This window comes from Oxyura jamaicensis, chromosome 1, assembly GCF_011077185.1.
Source record: "Oxyura jamaicensis isolate SHBP4307 breed ruddy duck chromosome 1, BPBGC_Ojam_1.0, whole genome shotgun sequence".
NCBI lineage: Eukaryota > Metazoa > Chordata > Aves > Anseriformes > Anatidae > Oxyura > Oxyura jamaicensis.
The window spans coordinates 44,050,592-44,071,481 of NC_048893.1; the positions used below are offsets into that span (position 1 = coordinate 44,050,592).

The following is a 20,890-nucleotide window of genomic DNA, read 5'->3' on the forward strand; positions in this document are numbered from 1 at the left end:
CTGTTTTTGTCATCTGGGAGTTTAATCTCTGATGTCTTTGGAAAAAAAAGGAAAAAACACCAAACATATGGAAGCTAATGTTCACAGCTGTACTATTTTCTGAGTGGAGTCAGAAACAAGTGTCTGCCTGGGTAGCAAGTGGTTGGCATAACCACTAGTGCAGAAAGTTAATTACTGAGAATAAATTGGGGGCAACTAAGCAACTTTCTGCTCTTGAAGAGCTCAACATCTCATTATATTTAGTGAAGATGTAGCATCAAAGCAATGATGCATGTTAATTTGCTTTTCATGTCAAAGATGGGGCAAGGACCAAGGGTTGGGATCCAATAGCTCAGGGACGTGGTGGTGACAGAACACCAAACATGAAAACAACAATTAAAACTTTGCACACCCAAAAATGCTTTAGATGCTTTACAGGACAAGAACATTTTATGTGACAAGAACATTTTACACAACTAGTGTCTTATGCAATAAGAAATTTTCCATACCCCTAGAAAAATACCAGCTGCTGCAGTGAGTAACTATGCTCTGTCAGCAACTGACATGCATTTTCCTGCAAGGCCTTCTGTAAATCGGGCCTAACTCTGCTTCCTACAAGTCAAAGAGAAGAAAACTTTTTCTTCCACTTCATAGCATTGCTTTTGTTTTTTCTTTTTTAGGCAGAGAAAGTGGTAGTGTTGAGCTGGAAGACATCTACTAATGCAGCTGAAGGAACCGACAACCCTGCTTTCAGCCACATTGAAATGGATGTAGCAAGCGATAAGAACAAAGTCAATGGCCTTCACATATGACATGGGGCCATGTCAGCCCTTGAGGACAGTTTTGTTGACGTGAAGCAGTGCTGATGTTCCTGTGCTGGGTCAGTTACCAGCCCTGCCGGGGTTACAGGCAGGAGTCTGCTGAGCTTCGTGGTACTGTTACCCTTGCACAACCTTGACGTGAGTCAAGAAAGGAATCAGGTCTTTCCTGCTGTTTTCTCTCTCACTCTGGATCTTGGTGACAGGGCTTAAGGTGATGGTTCAATGTGAAATATTTGTCTGATATTCTTGAACCTCCTGGAAAATAACTGCTCTGAATTTCAGTTCACTCTTGAGGTAAATTTTTTATCTGGGAAGAGCACTTTTCCCCTGGACATGCTTGTTGTTCTCTTTTTATTTTTTTTTTTTTTATTTTTTAGACATTAAAAGTACAAGGAGTACTGTACTGTAGGATCATTGCAGGGTGCATCAGATTGAAAGAAACACTGGATCTTTTTTTGTAGCACAGGAGATGTACTTATCTCCATCTGGTTGCTTTGCAGAACTGATCCTGAGAGCATATTTATTTTGCTGGTTTTGTCCTATGTATTTGCTTTCATTAAGCCACTCATTCCTTGGTTACCTGCATCTACTCCTGTGTGCTCACTGTTGGAAGCTACAAGAGTGTCTTTGGAGACGGGTGAAAGCAAGCATCACTAATATCTTGCTCTTTACTCCCTGCCTCACTCTTCTGCCTTGTCTTCCCCTTACGGATCTGGCCCTTACGATGAAGTGAGCTATCTGGGCTCTTTATTTGGTGCCAAGTAGCAGAACCACTTGCTGGCCCAAGACCACTCTTGTACTGGGCTGGGTTTACTCTAGCAAAGATGTAAATGGAAGAAGATGGCCATTTTTGCTGTACTCGGCAAGAGAGAAGGCTGAACCTACAGCTGCCACTGCCGTTATGTTCAGCTGTGAGCTGAAACCTGCTATAGCCATTTGTGTTTGTACAGTCCCTGTCGTCATTCTGGGAATACACTTTCAAGATTGGGCCAGATCAGGCCAGAGCACGTTGTTTGTTTTGTTGTGGGCAGAGTCCTCTGTGCAGTCCCCAGGTAGGGAAGTGATTACATAGGCTGTAGTTTGGTAGTCTCATCTGTGTCTGCAGGGCACTGGATGGCTTATCTCTGGCAGGGCTGCCAAGAGGAGCTGAACAGCACATCCATCCTTGACCATGTACTTCTGGCTTGCAAGGGTAAAAACCACCATAGCTTCCTCATCCTGTCTGCTTTCTGGTACAACAGGGACCAGACTCTTTGACCCACTGTGTTGTTTTTGCACTGCAGACTTTCTGCTCGGGTATACATAGGTGTTCAAAACTTGTCTACAGCAATGGAACCAAGTTGGGTAATAAAAGTCATTGCAGGAAAGCCAAGCTGTGAAAGTTATAAAGCAGTCATGCTTGAGACTTAAATCAAACAGTGACTGTGTGTCTTAAACACTCTTTAGAAGTTATGCTGCAGTTGTAGCCTGTGCTGAGCTGCTATAATTTGGGGTTTGACACAGTGCTAGTTTATCTGTGCTGATTTGGGCCCTTTAGCTCTTATTCTATTTTGTGCCCCAGTGACAGTGGGCATTTGATGATCTCCTGTGTTAGATGAGCTGACAGGATCAGAAAACATTAGGAAGAAAAACTGGGAGCAGACCTCTCCTAGAGGAGTACAGACCAGACAGACCCTGCATAGCTTGCCACCTTTGCACATCTCTGTCAGCTAACCCAGTGCAAAATGACATGATGAAGGCACGCTTCCTCTCTGCCTCCTGAAACATGTGCTTGAACAGTCCAGCACAGAGTTTAGGGCCAGCTGCTTGTCTCTCATTCCTCTGCTGCAGTGCTGTGACCAGGTTAGTGTCAGAACACTGTGCAGAAGGGCTGTGAGCAAGCAGAATAAATCCCAGGTGTTACGTCTTGTGTCCCCATATCTAAGATCTGATCTGATATGATCGATAACATGATGAATAAAGTCTTGTGGGATTCAGGACAGAGGCCTCTGTTCTGGGACTGTCCTAGTCTCCCTGACAACTAGCCTACTGAGTGAATGAGCTGGCTATGCTTCCCAGCCTCAAATGGTTAAGTGCAGCCCATGCAGCCTTGTGCCTTGACTTTATGACAGAACCAGATACTGCATTTTGTGCTGCAAAATAGTTTTTGAGCCTTGGAGTAAAATAATTTGTAGTTACCAGGTACTTTCATCCCACAGATCTGATCAAGGGTAAGTAGTGGTATGTCCACTCTGCTGCAGAGAGCCAAAATGCGGTGAAGAGGACCAGTGTCCCTCTCTGTGCCTCTGCTTAGTGGCACATCGTAAGCCATGGACAAAAGAGAAGCCTACTGCAAGCCCTTGGCCTCTGTGCCTTCTGGTATGGCTACAGCAATCCCAACCCACATGCTGAACTCCCATCTGTTCTTCAGGGGGGTGACTGATTGCTGTTTTATTAAACAGCATCAGTATGGGCTATGTTGCACCACTCAGTGCTGAGATCCCTGTTTGCACTGTTGTCAATACTGCCTTAAACTGTCCTGGATGACCTGTGGCTTCTACCTGTTCTGTTCATGGAGAGAAGACTAATCTTTCCAGTTATCATAGTTAAGAAAAAATGTAGTATCATGGATTTTTTTCTCAGTACTTTGAATTCACATAATTTATTAAAACAGAGAAAATGCATAAGCCGTTGCTTGAAGTTACTATTTGAGCACTGAGCAATCATTTAACTCTACTTTTGGTATGAAGTGAAAGTTTGGGCCAGATTATATCTTTGGTCCACAGTCATGTCAAGATGAGTTTTTACTGGAGAAAATACCTTGCTGTAAGAGGCAAACATTTTTAAACTTTGCAGATAACCCTGCCAACTATCCATTTTCTTGTTAGTTCACCTCTCATGACGACTGCAGAGCTAAAAAGTGACTCTTCCTGATTTGCTTTTTTCTATATGCTCGTTACTTTAATTGGCATCACTAATTAAAACAGTTAATTTTGAATAATATTTTCTCTGGGATTATATACTGTTCTCAGCTAGTTGGACGCAGAGCCAGGGCCTTGTGTAAAAGCAGCAAGATAATTCTCAGGGTCTCCATCACGCTCCTGCACCTTGATCCTTCATCTCTCCCAGCTAAAAACTCACCCAACAATGAAATGAAAGATAGGCAAGCCAATTAATTCCATGGGAGTGGGAGCACTCCACACTGTCCAAATTACATGCAGCATCTGGCAGGGTCAAGAGAAAAAGCAAGTGGGAACATTAAAAAGTGAACTAAATACACAACAGGAAAAATAATTGACTATGTAAATACACAAAGGATTCACAGAGAGAAGGTAGTGATGAGTCCTGGCCCTTTTTGGTTTGCATTTACTTTTTCTTCTACTCAGCTGGTCTGTTTGCTTTCTGAACAAATAAGGGAAACAGAAAAAAAAATCATGAACGCCAAACAGCAAATATTTCATATGCATAATTTATTTTAAAGTTTATTGCGTCACATTATACAAGCATTAAACATGGCTTTATGTTGATGATTTTTTTAAGTGTGAAAACTTGACATTCTTCTTCATAGGATTTTTTTCTATTTACAAATAAACAATCTCTCTATATACTTTATATATATATTATATATATATGGTAAATAACATAACTTCCATCAGAAAGACTTTAAATAAAGAAAGAACTGATTTGTAAACAGGGTATCAGTTGTAATATTTGGTGGTTTGAACAGAAATGATGTTCTATACTTAGGCTTTTTCTTTTGTTAAAGTATCTAGGTTGTTCATTTACATTTCTTCTAAGATTTGTAAAACCAATATGGGACAGAATGCAAAAAACGTAGCAAACAGGCTGAAAAACAGTCCCAATATACAATTTTTTCCTTGGTTTTAAAAACTGGCGTTTAACTGCTCATGAAGTACATGCTTGCTGTCAAGAGTGGTCTATTGAGATCAATCTATGCTGATTGCAGGATGATTTCACAGTAAATCCTTTGATGTGTGCTGTCCTGCTTACTATGGAAAATGTCTATGGCATGCATTGAGGTTGCTCTTTTTCTCATTCCTTTGAAGGTACTGCTCTCATGGAGCTCGAGTAAGTAAACAACATATAGGACCGTCACCTGGAGGTTTAAACAAAACCCATCATCAGATCAGAAAGAAGGGAATGACATAAAATTGCTATCTAGAGACCATTTAAAATTCCGTTTATTATTATTAGCCTATTGCTGTGTTACATTTTCCTAATTAATGAAATAAATAGAAAGAGGTTGTCTTTCCTGAATGTTCTGCTATATAGCTTTGAAGGACTAAAGGGAAATCTGTTCTGCAGCACTGAAACATCAGTGGGGTGACTGGTTAACATTAAGTGACAGAAATGTAGTCAGGAACTGCCAGGGAGGTCAGAGCCCCTTTCAGCATCATGCTCAACACAAGCTTGGTAAACAGCCAACTCACAATCTTGGTTTGAACAGAACAGGACGCAACCTCTAGCAAGTTAGTGTCATGAAAATTCATCGCAATGTAGCTATGTTGAAAACTTCTATCAAAAGCAATTAGTATGTATTGTATTTTTGATGCACTTTATTTGTTTTGACACATTATATTGCTGTGATTCCTCCGGAGTGGAAGTCAATTTATATTCTACTAGATTTCAGTTCAGTTCTGGGAAGTTACTGAGATCTCCGGTGACAAAGCTTTATCTTACTGCAGGAGTTGGCAAAGCTTTGCACTCATTTGGGTGAGACTGATTTTATGCATGACTCACAACTCATTTTACTACTTAGCAAACAGTTCCTAAGCTAGTCACCTGTTAATTTAGATATTAAACAGAGGGTATGCAATCTAATCCTATTGATCGTGTAAATTTGGTCTGAATGTGATTTTGCATGGTGATGCTGCCTGAGAGTATCCAGATTGCAAGTGCAATAGACACCTGTAGGTGGTGGATGGTAGATACTAACCCATCTGGCATGTGTGTATCAAAGGATGCCATTGCCTAACCTCCACCCCCTATTTACAGAGACAGAATATTCCCATTTCTGTATTGCCCATATGGGCTGTGTCCACAGCTGCTGGAGCAAAGATGAACAAACAAGTTCACTTGCTTGTTAGGCAGAAATACACCCCATAACCATTAGTTGTCTTCCTCATTCATTTTGGCACCAAGTCAACACAGAACAGATTAATCCTGAAACCTCTTCAGTGACTACACTGCCTCATGGGAACACCAAGCTCGGGCCAGGAGCACCTGATAATGGGAGCTGCTGTGGCATTTATACACTTCAAGTAGGATGATGGCCACTACTGGAGGATGTACCTTGTTGCAAGGAAGAAAAGAGTAGACAGGCAGTGGCTTTACATAGATCAGGGTGCAAACATTTTCTTCCACTAAGACATATTACATTTTATTAAAACTTTCTTCCCCATAGAAGTAGCACAGTTCTACCCTGCAGTGGAAAGAAATTAATGGATGTAATTTGGATGTAACGGATGTAACTTGCATAAAAATATGCAAGTGGTCCTGATGTTTTGTGGAGTCCGAGGGATCCTTCCACAGGGTCATGCACTGTGTGGTCAGTCCAGAAGGGCAAATTCTAGCTCTTCTGTCAAATGGTTTCTAGAGGAACTTGTAGGAAAAAATTGCCGATTTTTCCTCCTTAAACACGTTCAAACTAACAAAGTCAATATTCCTTGATATTTCTGATGGAGCTCCAATTATTTGGAAAAGGGTAAAGTGAATTGATCGGCTCCAGAACTTTGTATCTAGCTGTATTGTCAGCAAGAAATACATTTACTTCCACCTGTCTTCTTACCGTCTTGGCTTTTGAACCTCCTTCTTCATGTTGTGGCTGACTATGCCTCTGCACATTCTGCAAGAATTGCAGTGTTATCACTTTGAGACAAGAGGTGGTATGGCTTTCACAACACTCAGCATTTTGATTCATGTTGCTCCATCCAACACTTCAGCAGTCTTCAGACTTACAGCTCTCCTAATTTGGGCTAATGGTCAGCAAATCCTTTAATTTCTAAATGCTAAATGATTTGCAAAAGGATATAGACAGCGGCCCATTTCAGCCAAATCTAATTCTACAGCCTGCGTAGAACTGTGCAGGAAGCATTTCAAGCCATTTTGTGTTACTACAGTCTGGCTGTTTCCCACTCCTCTCCTCCTTAGATAACAAAGAAGAATAAAGAAAAAGGTACAAGAGCAGAGATTTTGAGTGACTGTGTTCTCCTGTTCTGCTAACCTTGTTCATCTTTTTTTTTTTTTTTTTTTTTTTTGTTTGTTTGTTTGTTTTTCCCACTTAGGTCTTTAAGACACAGACTGTCTGCTGTTACGTGTATCATACACCCTAATTCCTGATGGGGCCTAGGTGTGATCTGGCGATACAACTATGTTGGCAATTTTGGGCAAAATGTCCTAACCTGATTTGTTTCCTTCAGAGAGCAGACAGTCTTGTAGCTGAAAAGGCACTGTTCAAATATTTAAAACTTGTTACCAACCTTTCACAATAATACTTCCAAATAAGTGACCACACTACAGTTAGTCACCTCAGGCCACATTTGGATGCTTGTCTATATGCCAGCACTTCTGCACACATAAATTTTTCAGAACTGTTAGACCAGCTGATAGGACTCATGATCAAGCATATCCTCCTAAAAATACTTAGGTGCTGTTGAAGTTATAGAAACAGTCTGCATATGTGACCTTAACTGATGATAAATGCAAGCGAACACAGCTTTGTCCACCATGGGAGAGGCCATCACTGCCACGCACATGCTGCAGGTGCTGGCCACACACGTGGACATGTACTGTCGTGTTGTTAATGTGCAGTCATTGGCTATGAAATAGCAGCTTGGTCATGAGCAGGAGCCATGAGATCACTAGGTTCTGCAAAGCACTGTAAGATATATAATTGCTTTAAAGTTCAGGGCCCTGAACTTAAGTCACGCTTGGGAGCTTCCTGGAAAGAGTGCAGAGACTTACTTATTGGTCTGCTCTGCTCATGCCAATGTTAGCTCTGGAGAAGACTAAGCCTTGTAAGACCCCTAACAAATTAACCATTCACTTGTGATAAGTGCACAAAGCAGTGATTGACTATTCCTCTTTCACTGCACTCTCCACTGCAGAAAACTGGGATTTTTTTTCGTTTTTTTTATAAACAGAATTCCTATCTTCTTTAAAGCAGTTTCTTCCTCACCCCATCATGGCCACTCATTGTGATAAGATTTTCCATTCTTCTTTCTTTCCTTTCGTTCTTTCTGTAGACGTTCTAATTCTGCTTCGTACATCATTTCCTGAATCAGGTATTTTTCTCTCCTCATCCGATCCCTCAGGTCTTTTGGGAGATCTGGGATTAAGTAGGAAATCAGGTGCTTTATGCAAAAGACAAGGTGCTGTGAAAAGAAAAAAAAAGTTGAAGAATGAAAATCTTAAGAAAACAAGTACTTTCCATACCTCCTGAAAACCCTTTCCTTCCAATTCACACAAAGATGCTGTGTTAGAACTAAAGCATTACTAAATCTGAAGAAACCAAATTATGAAGATTTCCCCCCGTAAAAACTCCAGCCACAGTCAATGGACTATGGATCTCAGCAAAGGTCAAGAGCAGCTGGGTCCAAATGAAGCCTCGAAAATGTTGTATGACCTCTGTGTTCAAACAGTAATGTTGTCTGGGCAGGGCACTAGTATTAGCGGATTCCTCTGCAGGAGGAGGAGGATCAAATGATATAATACTTTCCTGTTGCTGGAAAACTCTTGCATCAGTACTGGAAGCAATGTTACCCATATAAAACAGAGCTTTTTTTTTTTTGCTTTTTTTTTTTTTTTTTCCTTACACTCTGTATCTCTAATCCAAAGACATATTGCTATTTATTAAACACAAGGTGATCTTCTGTCCCTCGTGTTTTAGGCATGCCACAGCAAAGCTTGAGTGTGATGGGGGAGGACAGTTCAGGTGTCCTCTTTTGACTGATCAAAGATGTTGCTAGGAGATTTACACACTTCTCTTGAGAGGAGGTGCTGAGAAACCAAAATCCTCCATCTCAGCAAAAACACTAATTCCAGATTGGAGAAATAAAAGTACTTTTTCTCCAACCAGACCTCTGGCACTGAAAAGCAACTGTAACATATTTTCCCATAAATTCTTCCCTCATGAGAAACGAACAAACAAACAAAAACTCAAACCTGCAATACCTTAATTGCTGTTTGTATTCCAAATCTAAAAACAAAAAAACAAAACAAACAAACAAACAAAAACGCTTCTTCAGTCATAGCATTTTCACTGAACTCTTTGGTTTAGCCTGGTCAAATAATTCCTCTTAAAGTGATAGGAACTACTTTTTGTTTTTGAGGGAGGCCAAGATAGCCAGAAATGATTACATCCACTTGATCAGTGTCAAATGGTTGTCTGAGCTGAAGTAGTTACTTCATTTTTGAAAAAACAACAACCTGTCTTGAATCTCTTACCTCTTAGTGCAATCTTCTACTGTAACTGCTGTGGTAAACACAATACATCTATCAGTGTTTTCCATAGCGAAAGACAGGCATCTTTCTGCTGCAATTACCTTTATGATTTCACAGAGATAGTTAAGGAAGTGGTTTGCAGTGCCAAGAAATGGAGTGGTCTCTGCTGAGGGAGACAGCTATGAGCTAGCCTATGGTTTTGGCTGGAGCAAAACAAAGTAATTTCTCTTGTGCAAGCATTGGGCAGATCCAAAACGCTATTCCACAACAGGCTGCACATTTGGCTGGGCACTGATACTTCAGCAGGACTGATTCGTCTTGCTGCAGTTACCTTTGTCCTTATTCCATGCTGCCTTTACACAGCATCACAGAATGGTTCAGGTTGGAAGGGGCCTCTGGAGGTCATCCTGTCCAACCTCCCTGCTCAGGCAGGGCCACCTGGAGCAGGCCCATGGAGCCAGGACCATGTCCAGGTGGCTTCTGAAGATCTCCAATGACTTCTATACCAAGTGCCTATGTGTGTCAAAAAACTAGGCTCTCTTCAATTTTAAAACTCCTTAGGCTGACCTGCCAAGGCCATTCTTGTAGTCCTTTTTGGAAAGGGGTACCCTGGCTCTCAGTATGGACAGCTCAGACAACAAAGAGATGAAGCCCACCAGGCCTCTATGAAATCTTTTTTTTCTCTTTTTTTTTTTTTTTTTTCCCTAATGTTTCCTTGAGTATGGCAGACATCACGGAAGAGCTGACCTACATAGGACTGGTCTCCAATTAGTTAGCCCATCATGGAGCAAGGAGAGATGGCAGCCTGTGATGCTGTATTCCACCTTTATTTGGGGAGGGCTGAAAACTACAGTCCAGGGAATTCACTTGGACTTTTGCTGAGCCATCAAGACAACCCAAGGCAAGAAATAATCTAGAAAAAGTTTCCCCTTCACTTTTCTTCTAACTCAAAAGCTCAAACGTTCTGTCTGAAAGAGGTGCTTTGAGAGCTCAGTTCAGAATTAATTTACACAGTAATGTGAGTCAGAAATGCAGTATGTATTCATGAACAGTATGCCAATAATTTATGGTGATTACTGCTTCCATATCTGTGTTGGAAGCCCGTTGCTATGATTTCAGAGAAGAGGATTGAGTAAAGAGTAGTTAATTTTTTTTTTGTTCCCTGTTTGTTTTCTTCACAGTATAAAATGCATCTCAAACTGCTTGCGCTGAGCACCTAGGTTCTGACAGGAAATATTCAGGCACCTGAAATTTAGGCTTTATGAGTTGCAACTTATTTTGTAAATGATCGTGGCTTATTTATCTACCTTCATCTTTCTCTTTTTCAAAATCAGGATGGGAATACCAGCCATGTGAAGCTGGGTTTTCTCTGGTTTGTTTTAAATATTTTTGAGATAGTGATAGTAAGTACTAATATTATGAACACTGTCAAAGGTATTTAATCATTTTTATCATCTTCAGCTTTGTGATGCTAATCATTCTGTGGAAATGACTGGTATTTAAAATAGAGAAAAAAGCTAAATGAATAAACCCTGTAACTTAAACTATCTTCATTTTTCACTTGTTCAAATTTTATCTTTTCTTATTATGTTCCATACTTACTCTCTAGCCCACATACATCTTTCCAGCCTAACTAGGATACTAATGCCAAAACTCAAAAAGTAATTAAAAGCATCATTTCCTTCTACTTTGCACGTCACTGTTATAGCTTTTAAATTGCTGCATTCCCCTGCTTGTTAAAACCTAGATACTTGTGACTGTTCAGAAAGCAGATAGGAGAATATGAAGCACAATGCAAATAGCAGAAAGTAACACAAGAAGCTCAAGAGGTTGCATCATGGAACAGCCCAATGAAAAATCTTAAAATGGAAATTTGTTTCATTTTGTTGTTTTTGTTATAAAGACTTGTCACCTGAATGGTCACTGACCTCAAATACAATAATGAAAGCCAACCGTGCTGCTAGGACATGCCAGAACTGCAGCGTGTAGCCATAGGGCACTGGGGAGTGAGGAGGGTCTCGGTAGTCTCTGTACCTGAAAGACAAGCAAAGTATTTTATTTAGTAAAATATGTGCCCTGCTGCAACATATTTCTTTTAGCAACATGATAATTCCAAAATATTATTGCAGAAACAATTTAAAAGTAGCGGAAAAATTGTATTCTCCTTAATTTGTTTCCTGCATGGGACAGAAAATTTCTTATAAAAAATTCTAAAAATCCCATATATAAGTTAATTTTATGACACTAAAGAAAACCCAGATGAACAAAAGAAACAAATGGTTATTTCATCTCTCTAAGACATAAGGCACATTTCTACCTGAAGATTCACCTTAGATTGCAGAGGGTGCTACAAAAATGAAATACACTGTGTCTTGATGTCTAAGTCAGGAAAAAAACCCTATCAAATTGTATTATCTCTAGTGCAAGTTCTTAAATCTGAGATGATCTGCCCTTCTGCAAATGGCACTCTGATTTCATAGGTTAGGATGTTTTACAATATCCTAAGCATCCTGAAAACAGAAGCCCCTGGACAAAAGTCCTACGTCAGTAGAGTATGTCTCCATATTAGGAAGAACACGTTACACATGCAGAAACGGGGAAACATTTTATAAACAACCAGAATAGCATGGCATCATCTGGGTTCTAGATGAATTAACAGAATATGACCACTGTTTTTTTGCTCAGACAGACTGCCTTCCTGGAAAAGTGCCTACACTACAGCAGGACATATTTCCTTACCTCACTATCAATACCTGGCTTAAAATGCAATTAAAATGACTGATGCTTTAGCAAATTCAGATGGGCTAAGTAGCTGATAAACGCAGCTAAAGAAAGTAAGATGTTCACTTTCTTTCAAGGGTAGATATACATAACAATTCAGTGTCCCTCCAAGAACATATTTATCTTCTAGACATTTATGGCAACAGTTTTAATAGCATTCTATATATGGGATATTGAGGGGACAACTTTTACATTTATTGGTGGGTTTTCTACCACCGGTTTTAAGTAGCAGCAACCTTATAATTGAAGCTGGGGAAGAAAGAAATTGAAGAAGGAAAAGAAAATGATCAGAATCCAAAAACGTTATCAAAAGGTGTCATGGCAAACTATGTGCAATGAAGTATTCTGAAAGCAGCTCTGCTCCACAGAAAATATTATCTACAGATTCAACATCTGGATGTTCTTTCTGAAAAATAAGTTTCAACAGTCCTAAATATCAGTTATTTAAATGAAAGAATTAATCTCTCTCTCTCACACACAGCTCACTATGCTACACCACTTGAACTTATTAGTACTAATAAAAATGCCACAATATCACAAGGTGTCAGTGACTTTTGCTGAATCACAGAGTATCTTTTTCTTGAGGCACTAATGAATGTATATATTAATTTTTCAAAGTGAAAAATACTGGGGCTACCTGTACCTGCAGCTACCAGAACTCTTGCTGGTAAGCTAGTATTGCCATAGAAAAATGGTAACAGTATCTGTCATTTGCTATTTTTGCATGGGACTCCATTTAAGACTTTGATTCCCTGGACCATTAAAATTAATCAGTTGCAAGTCTCTCATCACAGGCTAGTCTCAGACTGCTATTTCCCCAATCTACTGGCTAATGACGAAGACACAAAGATGATTAACTGCTCATTTTATTCTGATTCAAACCAGAAGCATATGATTACTACTAATAATTACACCTATAAGCAATGACAAACATATTAACTATTCATCTGTTAGGAAATGATAGGCTTGATGTTTCATAAAGGTAGCTTAGGAAAGACCCTGTTTATGCCAGACAGACCTGTGAAATAACTAAATGTGGTCACTTCTATGCAATCTTTAGTTGACTTCCTTGTGCAGGATATGATAAAATCTGATTAAAACTTCATCTGATATAATCAGTCACTCATTATTGGCCCTTTGATACCATATTTCTCCACGATGGTTGCATCTGATTCAAGCCATGACATTATACAAATCCTGTATTAGGAACACCTCCCAGATATCCACTTTTCAACTTCTCCTGCAACTGAGGAAGGAATCATGTGGGTAACAACCAAGAAGTGTGCCAAGTGCATCTTTGAATAGCACAGTTTTTTTTATTATTATTATTATTATTATTTTTTTAAGATCTGAAAATTAGTTTCAACCCAGAATGTACCATGATGTTTCTCCTTTGAAATGTCTTAAAGCAGAGAGGTATTTTGTTCAGATACTTACCTACAATATTTTAACGGTGAACCAGAGAATTCACTTCCATTTGATGTAGGTTCTGAGCGGTTTTCAAAGTCAGACACCAGAAATACTGATAAACTGGCATTAACATAGCCAACCATACACCTAGAGGGGAAAAAATCCTTTAGACAAGACACAGCAAGGTTTTTCCATTAACTGTTGCACCCAGGAGGATGTTCTCTGGGTTTCATGAAATCTGCAGTTTAACTGTGATGCTTATTAATATTTGAAAGGGGTTCTGAGGCAGTATAAAAGAAATTCTGAAGTAGATCAGATGGACAATAAAAGTGAATCAATGATAGATTTTTATTGGCAAAGATAATGGTGAAGACTGGGACTGGTTACCTTTGAAAAGAAGAGAGGCTTAGAAAATAATGAGTGGCACCTGGAAGATAATTAGAATACTCCCACTGTCACCCACTTGGTACAAGCACAAAGGGACATTAAATTAAATGGAATGGCAATACACATAAAACAAGCTAAGGGAAATATGATTTTTTTTTTTTTTTTTTTTTTTTTACAAAATATCTAGTTAATCAGAGGAACTCATTATTTACAGACACCAGCATTGGGAGGGTTAGGCAGAGTTTGGAGAACACTGAGTAGGAGAATGTGCATTGCCTGATAAAGGGTTGTAGGAGTCACAAGAAGGCTCAAATTTAGTCTTAACAAGGCTGAGGAGAGATATGGCACATGCATTGTGCTTTTCACTCTGTAGTGCTCAAGCACATATAAGTCTACACACACTGCTCAGAGTGCTGTAGAGCAGTGGGGATGAGAAAGTGCTAAATTCTCTGGCCAACTGAGAAGAAAAGACTGCAGCTAGTGAAACCTGAAATAAGCAGCCACATCACCACTGTGGCCAGCAGTTTTTAGCGCTGTCCCACTGTTCTAGATATACTTGACCCAAATTATCTAAAAATCAAAACTTAGAGACCATCAACAGAATTATAAATGGTTGCCAGATTTTGAGCCAGGGTGAAGGACAGATCAAATCAACCTATCTTCATTTGCCTAACCTATACGCTGAACTGAGCTAATCAGAAAGATATTTAAAACCTGTTTTGCAACACTGCAAGAGGTAAAATCTTAGCCATCCATGAAACAGTACTGCATACTGTCTTTAAATACTGTCTTAGAACCCAAAAGATGAATATAATTACCACACAAAACACAGTTAATTATCTCAGAAAGCTGTAATCAATGAAGAAAATTAGCTACCATAAGGATAGCTTCTAAGTATCCCTGTTGGTACAGTTTTGCCAGGCAGTTCTGAACCACGGGGGTGTTTAAGATAGCAAGAGAAAGAGATTCTTACACTTCCATTGAACCAGATCTGCTATAATACTGCTTTGACTTCTAGAAAAATTTTACAGTTATTTAGAAAAGTATCTGAACTGAGGAATGATAGGTCAGGCAACTGAGGTGTGAAAGCTGCTTTTAAAGTATATTTGAAAATCAATTTTGTCCTGCCAAGAACTGCTGCAGATATCCAACAGCCTTGAGTGATCTACACAGATGTTTAAAAATCCACTTTGGCTTGATCTGGTGGACTTGGTCTAATACTGTTCTTATTAAAATTCAGCACTACCAAACCAGAAATCTTAAATTTGAGTTATTATTTCTGTTTGTTTTGCCAGAGGTTCAAAAATCTTTAAGAAATTCTTCATTATATCATTTTCTGTACAGTTAGAGTTGACTCTTATTTATTTATTTATTTATTTTAATAACTATGGATTTTAAAACCTTTCAGAAATTGCATTTAAGTACCATCTAGCTTTGAGTCAAAATCTCCATAGTGATTGGATTTGGAACTTAATTTAATCTCAATATTTTTCTAGTATCACTGGGTGTTACACAGATCTAATACCTACAGATGTCTTGGGAAAGAAAAGAGAACCTCTCTCATGGTTAGTTAATAGCAGGTGTTCTTGACTCCTTAATTTGAGAAAATTCAATATTCCTGTGTATTTTTAATAGCTTCCTGCTTTTTTTAACATTTATGAATAACTATATCCAGAATGATGACATATATATTTTTTATGTTAGTTGGCTCTTCCACAGGATTAATATGTGATGGTTTCAACTGAGAAGTTCACTCAGAAAAGCAGCAAAGGTGTGATAACACTGTACAAGAGTTTTGTAAAAAAATAAGAGCTTTCTCTGTGAGCCAAGCTACTTCTCCTATGCAGAACAAGTTTCAAAACCAGTGAGTCATTTGATTCCTTACATGAATCAGATTTCTAAAGGCATTGTTTTTATCCTGTGCAGTGGCTCTGAGAAAATCAGTAGCAAGGAAAATTGCTGACAGTCCCTCAGTGTTCTATGGATCTTCATCACAGCACATGCAGAGAGGCACATGCTCAGCAACAACAGGCACCAGGCCAAACACCTTACCAGCAAAGGGACTTTAACTCTTTATGAAAATAAATGGAACATTTCCCCAGACACCTACTAAAATGCCAGACCCCTCGTAGGACAGCAAATTAGCAGCATTGCTAATCAAGAACTGCAACACCAGCTGCTCTTCTTCTGTCAGTACAGTTAAGCAGTACTGACAACCAAAAGATGGCAAAAAAGCAGTGACAGAAGAAACCACTTTCCACAGCAAGGAAGAAAAATCAATCTGCCTTAAGTCAAATGGCAGAACGTAAGCTCTCCTGTTTAGCTTGGGTTTCTTTGAACAGCAGGTTCTTACTAATGGAGCTCCTAGCAGCTTGTTTGCAAAATGCGTCCACCTGCGGTCCACTGGATGGAGTGACCTTCCCCCTGCTCAACAGCCTGGGTTTTGCAAGTTGCAATGTAGCAGCTATACTCCTACTTACTAGCAGTGTGCACACTCTAAAGTAATCTCAGTGTTTACAAACACTGAAAGAAAATCTACTTGGGCAGCAGGGGTTCAGTTCACAAATGTCTCAAAGATGTAATTGAAGGACTCTAGTTTTAGAAGAAAGACAAATTACTTTGCTCTGTAAGTGTATCTTGATTTATTAGTTGGGAACTGCTTCATCTTGTTAGACACTACTTTTTGGAACAACACATACTGAATACAGGAAATACAGCTTAATGAGTAAGTTTTAAATGCTGATTAAATCAAATCCATAACTGATAAATATCTGCACTGCCTCAGAATGAAGAGAGGATGTTATCCATGTACACCAGCTAGGAAATACAACTTGTGCAGCATACTATTAGACATGCCAAATTTCTGCAACAGTTCTGCCAGGTTTTCCTTGAATTAATGTCATAGATTATAGTCACTCAGCAAGCCACTCTATGAATATGCAAAGTGTCAATATCTATGCTTAGTATCTGCTAACTAAGCACAAACAATACATTTGGGTTAGTGTAATCAGCACATACACAGACGGTACTATTGCATCTATTCAAGAAGTAGATTTTTCATGCACAACTGTTTTCCTAAAGAAAATCTTACTTTTGTCCAGCTTCTCCTTGGCCTGCACAAGGTCCATATTTGTAAGCATAAACAAGTCGAGGGATGAAATCTGATGTCACAGCTATAACGAATGCATTTGTGATAACAGAAAGAATTCCAATGCCTTCCAGAATCCCATACCAGATTCCTGTATAATGAGGGTATGTTAGCTCCAGGAAAAACAAGGTCCAAAATACTTCAAATACTGCATGCTCTGAAGCAGCTGTCCCACCACCCAAAACCTTTTTATGTAGTTTCTATCAGAGTCACTGATTAAAAATTATTTCTCTTATTGAATAGCAGGACCTCAGTGGACAAGATTTATGTTTCCACTGGATGGGAATTTTGTTTATCCTGCAAGTTTTCTCAGTGAAGACAGCAAAAAGGCTCATGAAGGTCTTGGTTCCAGCAAACTCCATAACCATGTGGACAGGTTTAAACGTGGTAAGCCTCCTTGCTTATGATTATGGCTATCCAGCCTTTGAGGAGGATCTGCAGTGGCATATGTTCACACTGTGTGTCTGCTATGAATATATGTAATTGATGATCTGTAGGCCACAAAGGCCTTGTATGTAACTTGTGTATGGCTGGTCAGCATGTACCTCTCTGTATCAAAATCGTCATACCATGCTAATGCTATATGGTGGCACATGGCCCCCATTATGCTCTGCTTTAACTGCCTGACAGATCTTGTGGTACAGACACAACAATTCTGATCATGAGGACCATCAGTGAGAAATACATCAAAGGCCGGTTAGATGTACCCATTGATTTTAATGAGGCTTCATGCTATCCCTAAAAACTTTTCTGAATAGGGTCCAAGTGCAATTCATTTTGAGAAATAATACCTGAATCTGCCTGAAAAAAAAAAGCAAAAACCAAACCAAACCAAAAACCCAACAACCCTTTTTCTGTGCTTTCATTATTTAAATTATATAACTGTCTTCAGAAATTGTCTGCTGTGTATGCTGTGTAGTGGCTGAACACCGCACAGAGCGACACTGTTCACCCACAAGGCTTTACTCAGACATAGATTTGAGGTACATGGTAGATCTCTCTGAGAGCAGAAAGCCTGGGATTCTGCTGTTTCATCGGGAGGGCTGCCCTTTTTTTGCAGTGCAGTTGGGCAGTGAGGTGTCCTATTTACCTCTCCAAAGACACCAGGAATTTAGCATTGGGCAAATAAATTTGCTTTATTGCGTCTTCCTGCTTTTGCACACTGGAAGGATGGAGGAGATTTATAATCAATATGTGTCCAGAGAGCCCTTGCTGTAGTGTATAGATGAGTGATCTCAATGTTATGTGAACCCTGTATTTAGCAGTGGAGTCATTCCTCACTGAGGACAAGTTGTCTTCTGATTTAGACCCATTTTTGTCTCATGCCAGTGGACCTAGTGGACATAGCCACTGAGTCACAGGTGAGATTTTTGGTCAGGTAAATAGACAACACACAGTAATCTTATCAAATGGTGGTTGCTTTAATTTGATGTTTCTGCTGCTCTCCCCAGTTGTTATATTCAAACTGAGCAGTGGCATGTGTTCAGATAGTGTGTCTGCCACAACAAGAAACCTGCAGAGAACACTGATCACTTAATTAAAGCATCTTGGTTGTTCAGTCACCCAAAAAGTCATTAAAAGAAGTGTTTTTTTTTTTTTTTTTTTTTTTTTTTTTCCCAATATTGACTATTAATTGCATAAATAGACTGGTATCTGTATAGATGTTTAAAGCTTTCTGGAACAGTCAAATCGTGTATTGTTAATGTCAAAGAAGACTGAAAATTTCTTAATCTGCTCTTACTTGAAGTGGTTAGAATTTTGCCCTAAAAATAGCACACACATGTAACAAAGAACTCACCTATATCTTTGGCTCTTGAAGCTAAAGGTCTTCTCCACTGGGTGACAAATTTGTATGCATCAAGCCGAATTTCAATAATATTGTTAAGTAAGGCCAGAAGTGGTGCCAGTGGAAAAGCTGCCACAAAAATGGTTGTGAACCCAAACTGAAGAACTAGGAAAGAAAGAGAAAGGTCACAGTATAACTATTGAACTCTAATTCCAAGTTCTCAGATACTGAAGTATCACACAGACAAACGTTCCTTATTATGCTGTACTATACAATTACCTTGTGACAATTGTGCAGAACTTCCTTGCCAAATTTCAGAGCAAGTATGACCAAAACAAATGCACATCAGTGACCAGAATAGACTTCAACATCCTGATTTTGTAATTTGGAGAAGAGTTTGGAGGTGGACAATCTATGCTTTTAGAAATTTACACTTGTACTCCAGCACCAACTAGGATCTCTCAATACTTGCAAAGATTAGGGTTTACAGTACAAGTAGGCAGCATTTTGAAACCTTATGTAAGTTTCCAGAGGCAGATCTTCAGACTCCCAGATTTGCCATTAATTCAAAAAGAATTGTGTGAGGGAGAAAAGAAAAAACTTTCATGATAAACACAGTTCGGTCACAAAGGGCAAAAGTTTTCTTTTCTTTAACATTTGTTACAGCAGTTATTCTCCCCTTTCCTCTGGATAAAGCAATGCCTTTTGACAGCAAGCTAATTTGTAAACATGAGGCAGTAAATGATGGTGAATTTTAAACATAAGCATCCGAGTCTGTTCCATTCAGTTTAAAATAAAAGCCCAAGGGAATGTTCTTAAGCAAAACCCAGCAAACTTCTTCAGAAACATATATAGGTGAAGAGATGGGCTGCTATTTAGAAAACAACCTTCCTCATATGAAGCCAGAATCAGAAGCATGTCATTAATGTGGGGTTAGCAAACCAGCAGCAGTGTGGTTACCTGCACTAACTTGGTTTGGCTCTTAGAAATCCACTCCCGTTCCTCACCTGACTTGTAAGAATAAGAGCTGTTTTGCAGCCTCTTTAGCTCCATACAAAAATAGTTTAAAAAGTACACAAGCCCACATGAAACAACAAAAAGCAATACCATTAAAATCTAGTGAAAGAGAGAGCTAAGGTCAGTGCCATACTCATTTCTAGGTATTCATCAAAGAGTCCATAAGCATTCATAGGCTGCAGATTGTAGTCCTTTTCCCACTGTGGGAAGCTTGTTTTTCTCTGTGTGCCATACTCTTGCCGTAGTTTTCTCCTGGTCCACCAGTTTTGAATTAGCCTACATTTTCAAATAAATTAAAGAAAACAAGTAAAGACTGTTACTGGCTATTCATCGATAAACTGGAAGAGGCTGAGCGTGCACAACATACCTTGCAAAATGAATTTTCCAATGCACAGGAAAACAGAGCATTAGTAATGCATGTGGCTGAAGACACAGTGTAATAGTTATGAAAACAGATAAGGCTGGTGGGATGTTGTTAAAATGAAAAAGGGATTTTGACATCTTTTTATTACTTATTTAGCTTATTTTTGCCTGTACAAAATGGCAAATCATTTCAGGGTCTGTTTTTAAGGCAGGATGCAATGTTGTGTGGAGACAGTTAAGCTCTAAATGAGAAACCAGTAACCAGAGTGCTAATGCACAGAGGAAACATGCTGTTCCTGAAGAAATGCAAGTGTAGGGGCACGGAAAGACTGAGCCAGAATAGTAATGAGTGCCCACATCTGAAGTAAACACCTTTGCCTCTCCAGGTCAAGGAATTGCACTTACTAGGCCAACAAAGGACATGAGCTATAATTAGTAGAGAAAGCAAGACAACATGAGAGCTCTTCTCCAAATTTGCAGTGGGCCCCTTCATCTCAGAAAGTTAAAAGGTGCTGAATCACCTAAATAATTCAGGCAGTCATCAATGTGAAAATTGGCTAAAAAGGCTATTCATGTGAATGAAAGATGGTTGTGACTGATGATTATGTGCCTTTGCCTCTCTTGTCCTGACAATGAGAAGGTGAGAGGGCTGAAAACTGAATTCCTGCAAAAAAGGCAAAGTGCAGGATGAGGTGGGTGGGAGACCTATACTCTGAGATGTATCCCAGTTATTTCCTCCTTCGTGTGAGCAGAAAC

General features: G+C 39.3%; 2 protein-coding genes across 11 annotated transcripts in view; one reads left to right on the top strand and one right to left on the bottom strand.

Moving 5' to 3' along the window:
• Positions 1 to 4,304, top strand: part of SLC5A8 (solute carrier family 5 member 8) — a 25,705-nt gene extending 21,401 nt beyond the window's left edge. For both annotated transcript variants that reach the window (XM_035336315.1, XM_035336306.1), the window contains one exon: positions 660 to 4,304. In XM_035336315.1, coding sequence (XP_035192206.1) covers positions 660 to 791 — 132 coding nt within the window. In that variant the 3' untranslated portion in view covers positions 792 to 4,304. The remainder of the gene's footprint in view (positions 1 to 659) is intronic.
• The window catches only part of ANO4 (anoctamin 4), a 218,113-nt gene continuing 201,468 nt past the window's right edge, over positions 4,246 to 20,890 (bottom strand). For 7 of the 9 annotated variants that reach the window (XM_035336220.1, XM_035336205.1, XM_035336222.1 and 4 more), the window contains 6 exons: positions 19,905 to 20,047; positions 18,767 to 18,919; positions 16,912 to 17,059; positions 13,461 to 13,580; positions 11,171 to 11,276; positions 4,579 to 8,173 (listed from right to left, as the gene is read on the bottom strand). In XM_035336220.1, coding sequence (XP_035192111.1) covers positions 7,982 to 8,173; positions 11,171 to 11,276; positions 13,461 to 13,580; positions 16,912 to 17,059; positions 18,767 to 18,919; positions 19,905 to 20,047 — 862 coding nt within the window. In that variant the 3' untranslated portion in view covers positions 4,579 to 7,981. Of the gene's footprint in view, positions 8,174 to 11,170; positions 11,277 to 13,460; positions 13,581 to 16,911; positions 17,060 to 18,766; positions 18,920 to 19,861; positions 20,048 to 20,890 lie in introns of those variants that run through there. The other 2 variants (XM_035336210.1, XM_035336257.1) reach the window with 2 other exon arrangements.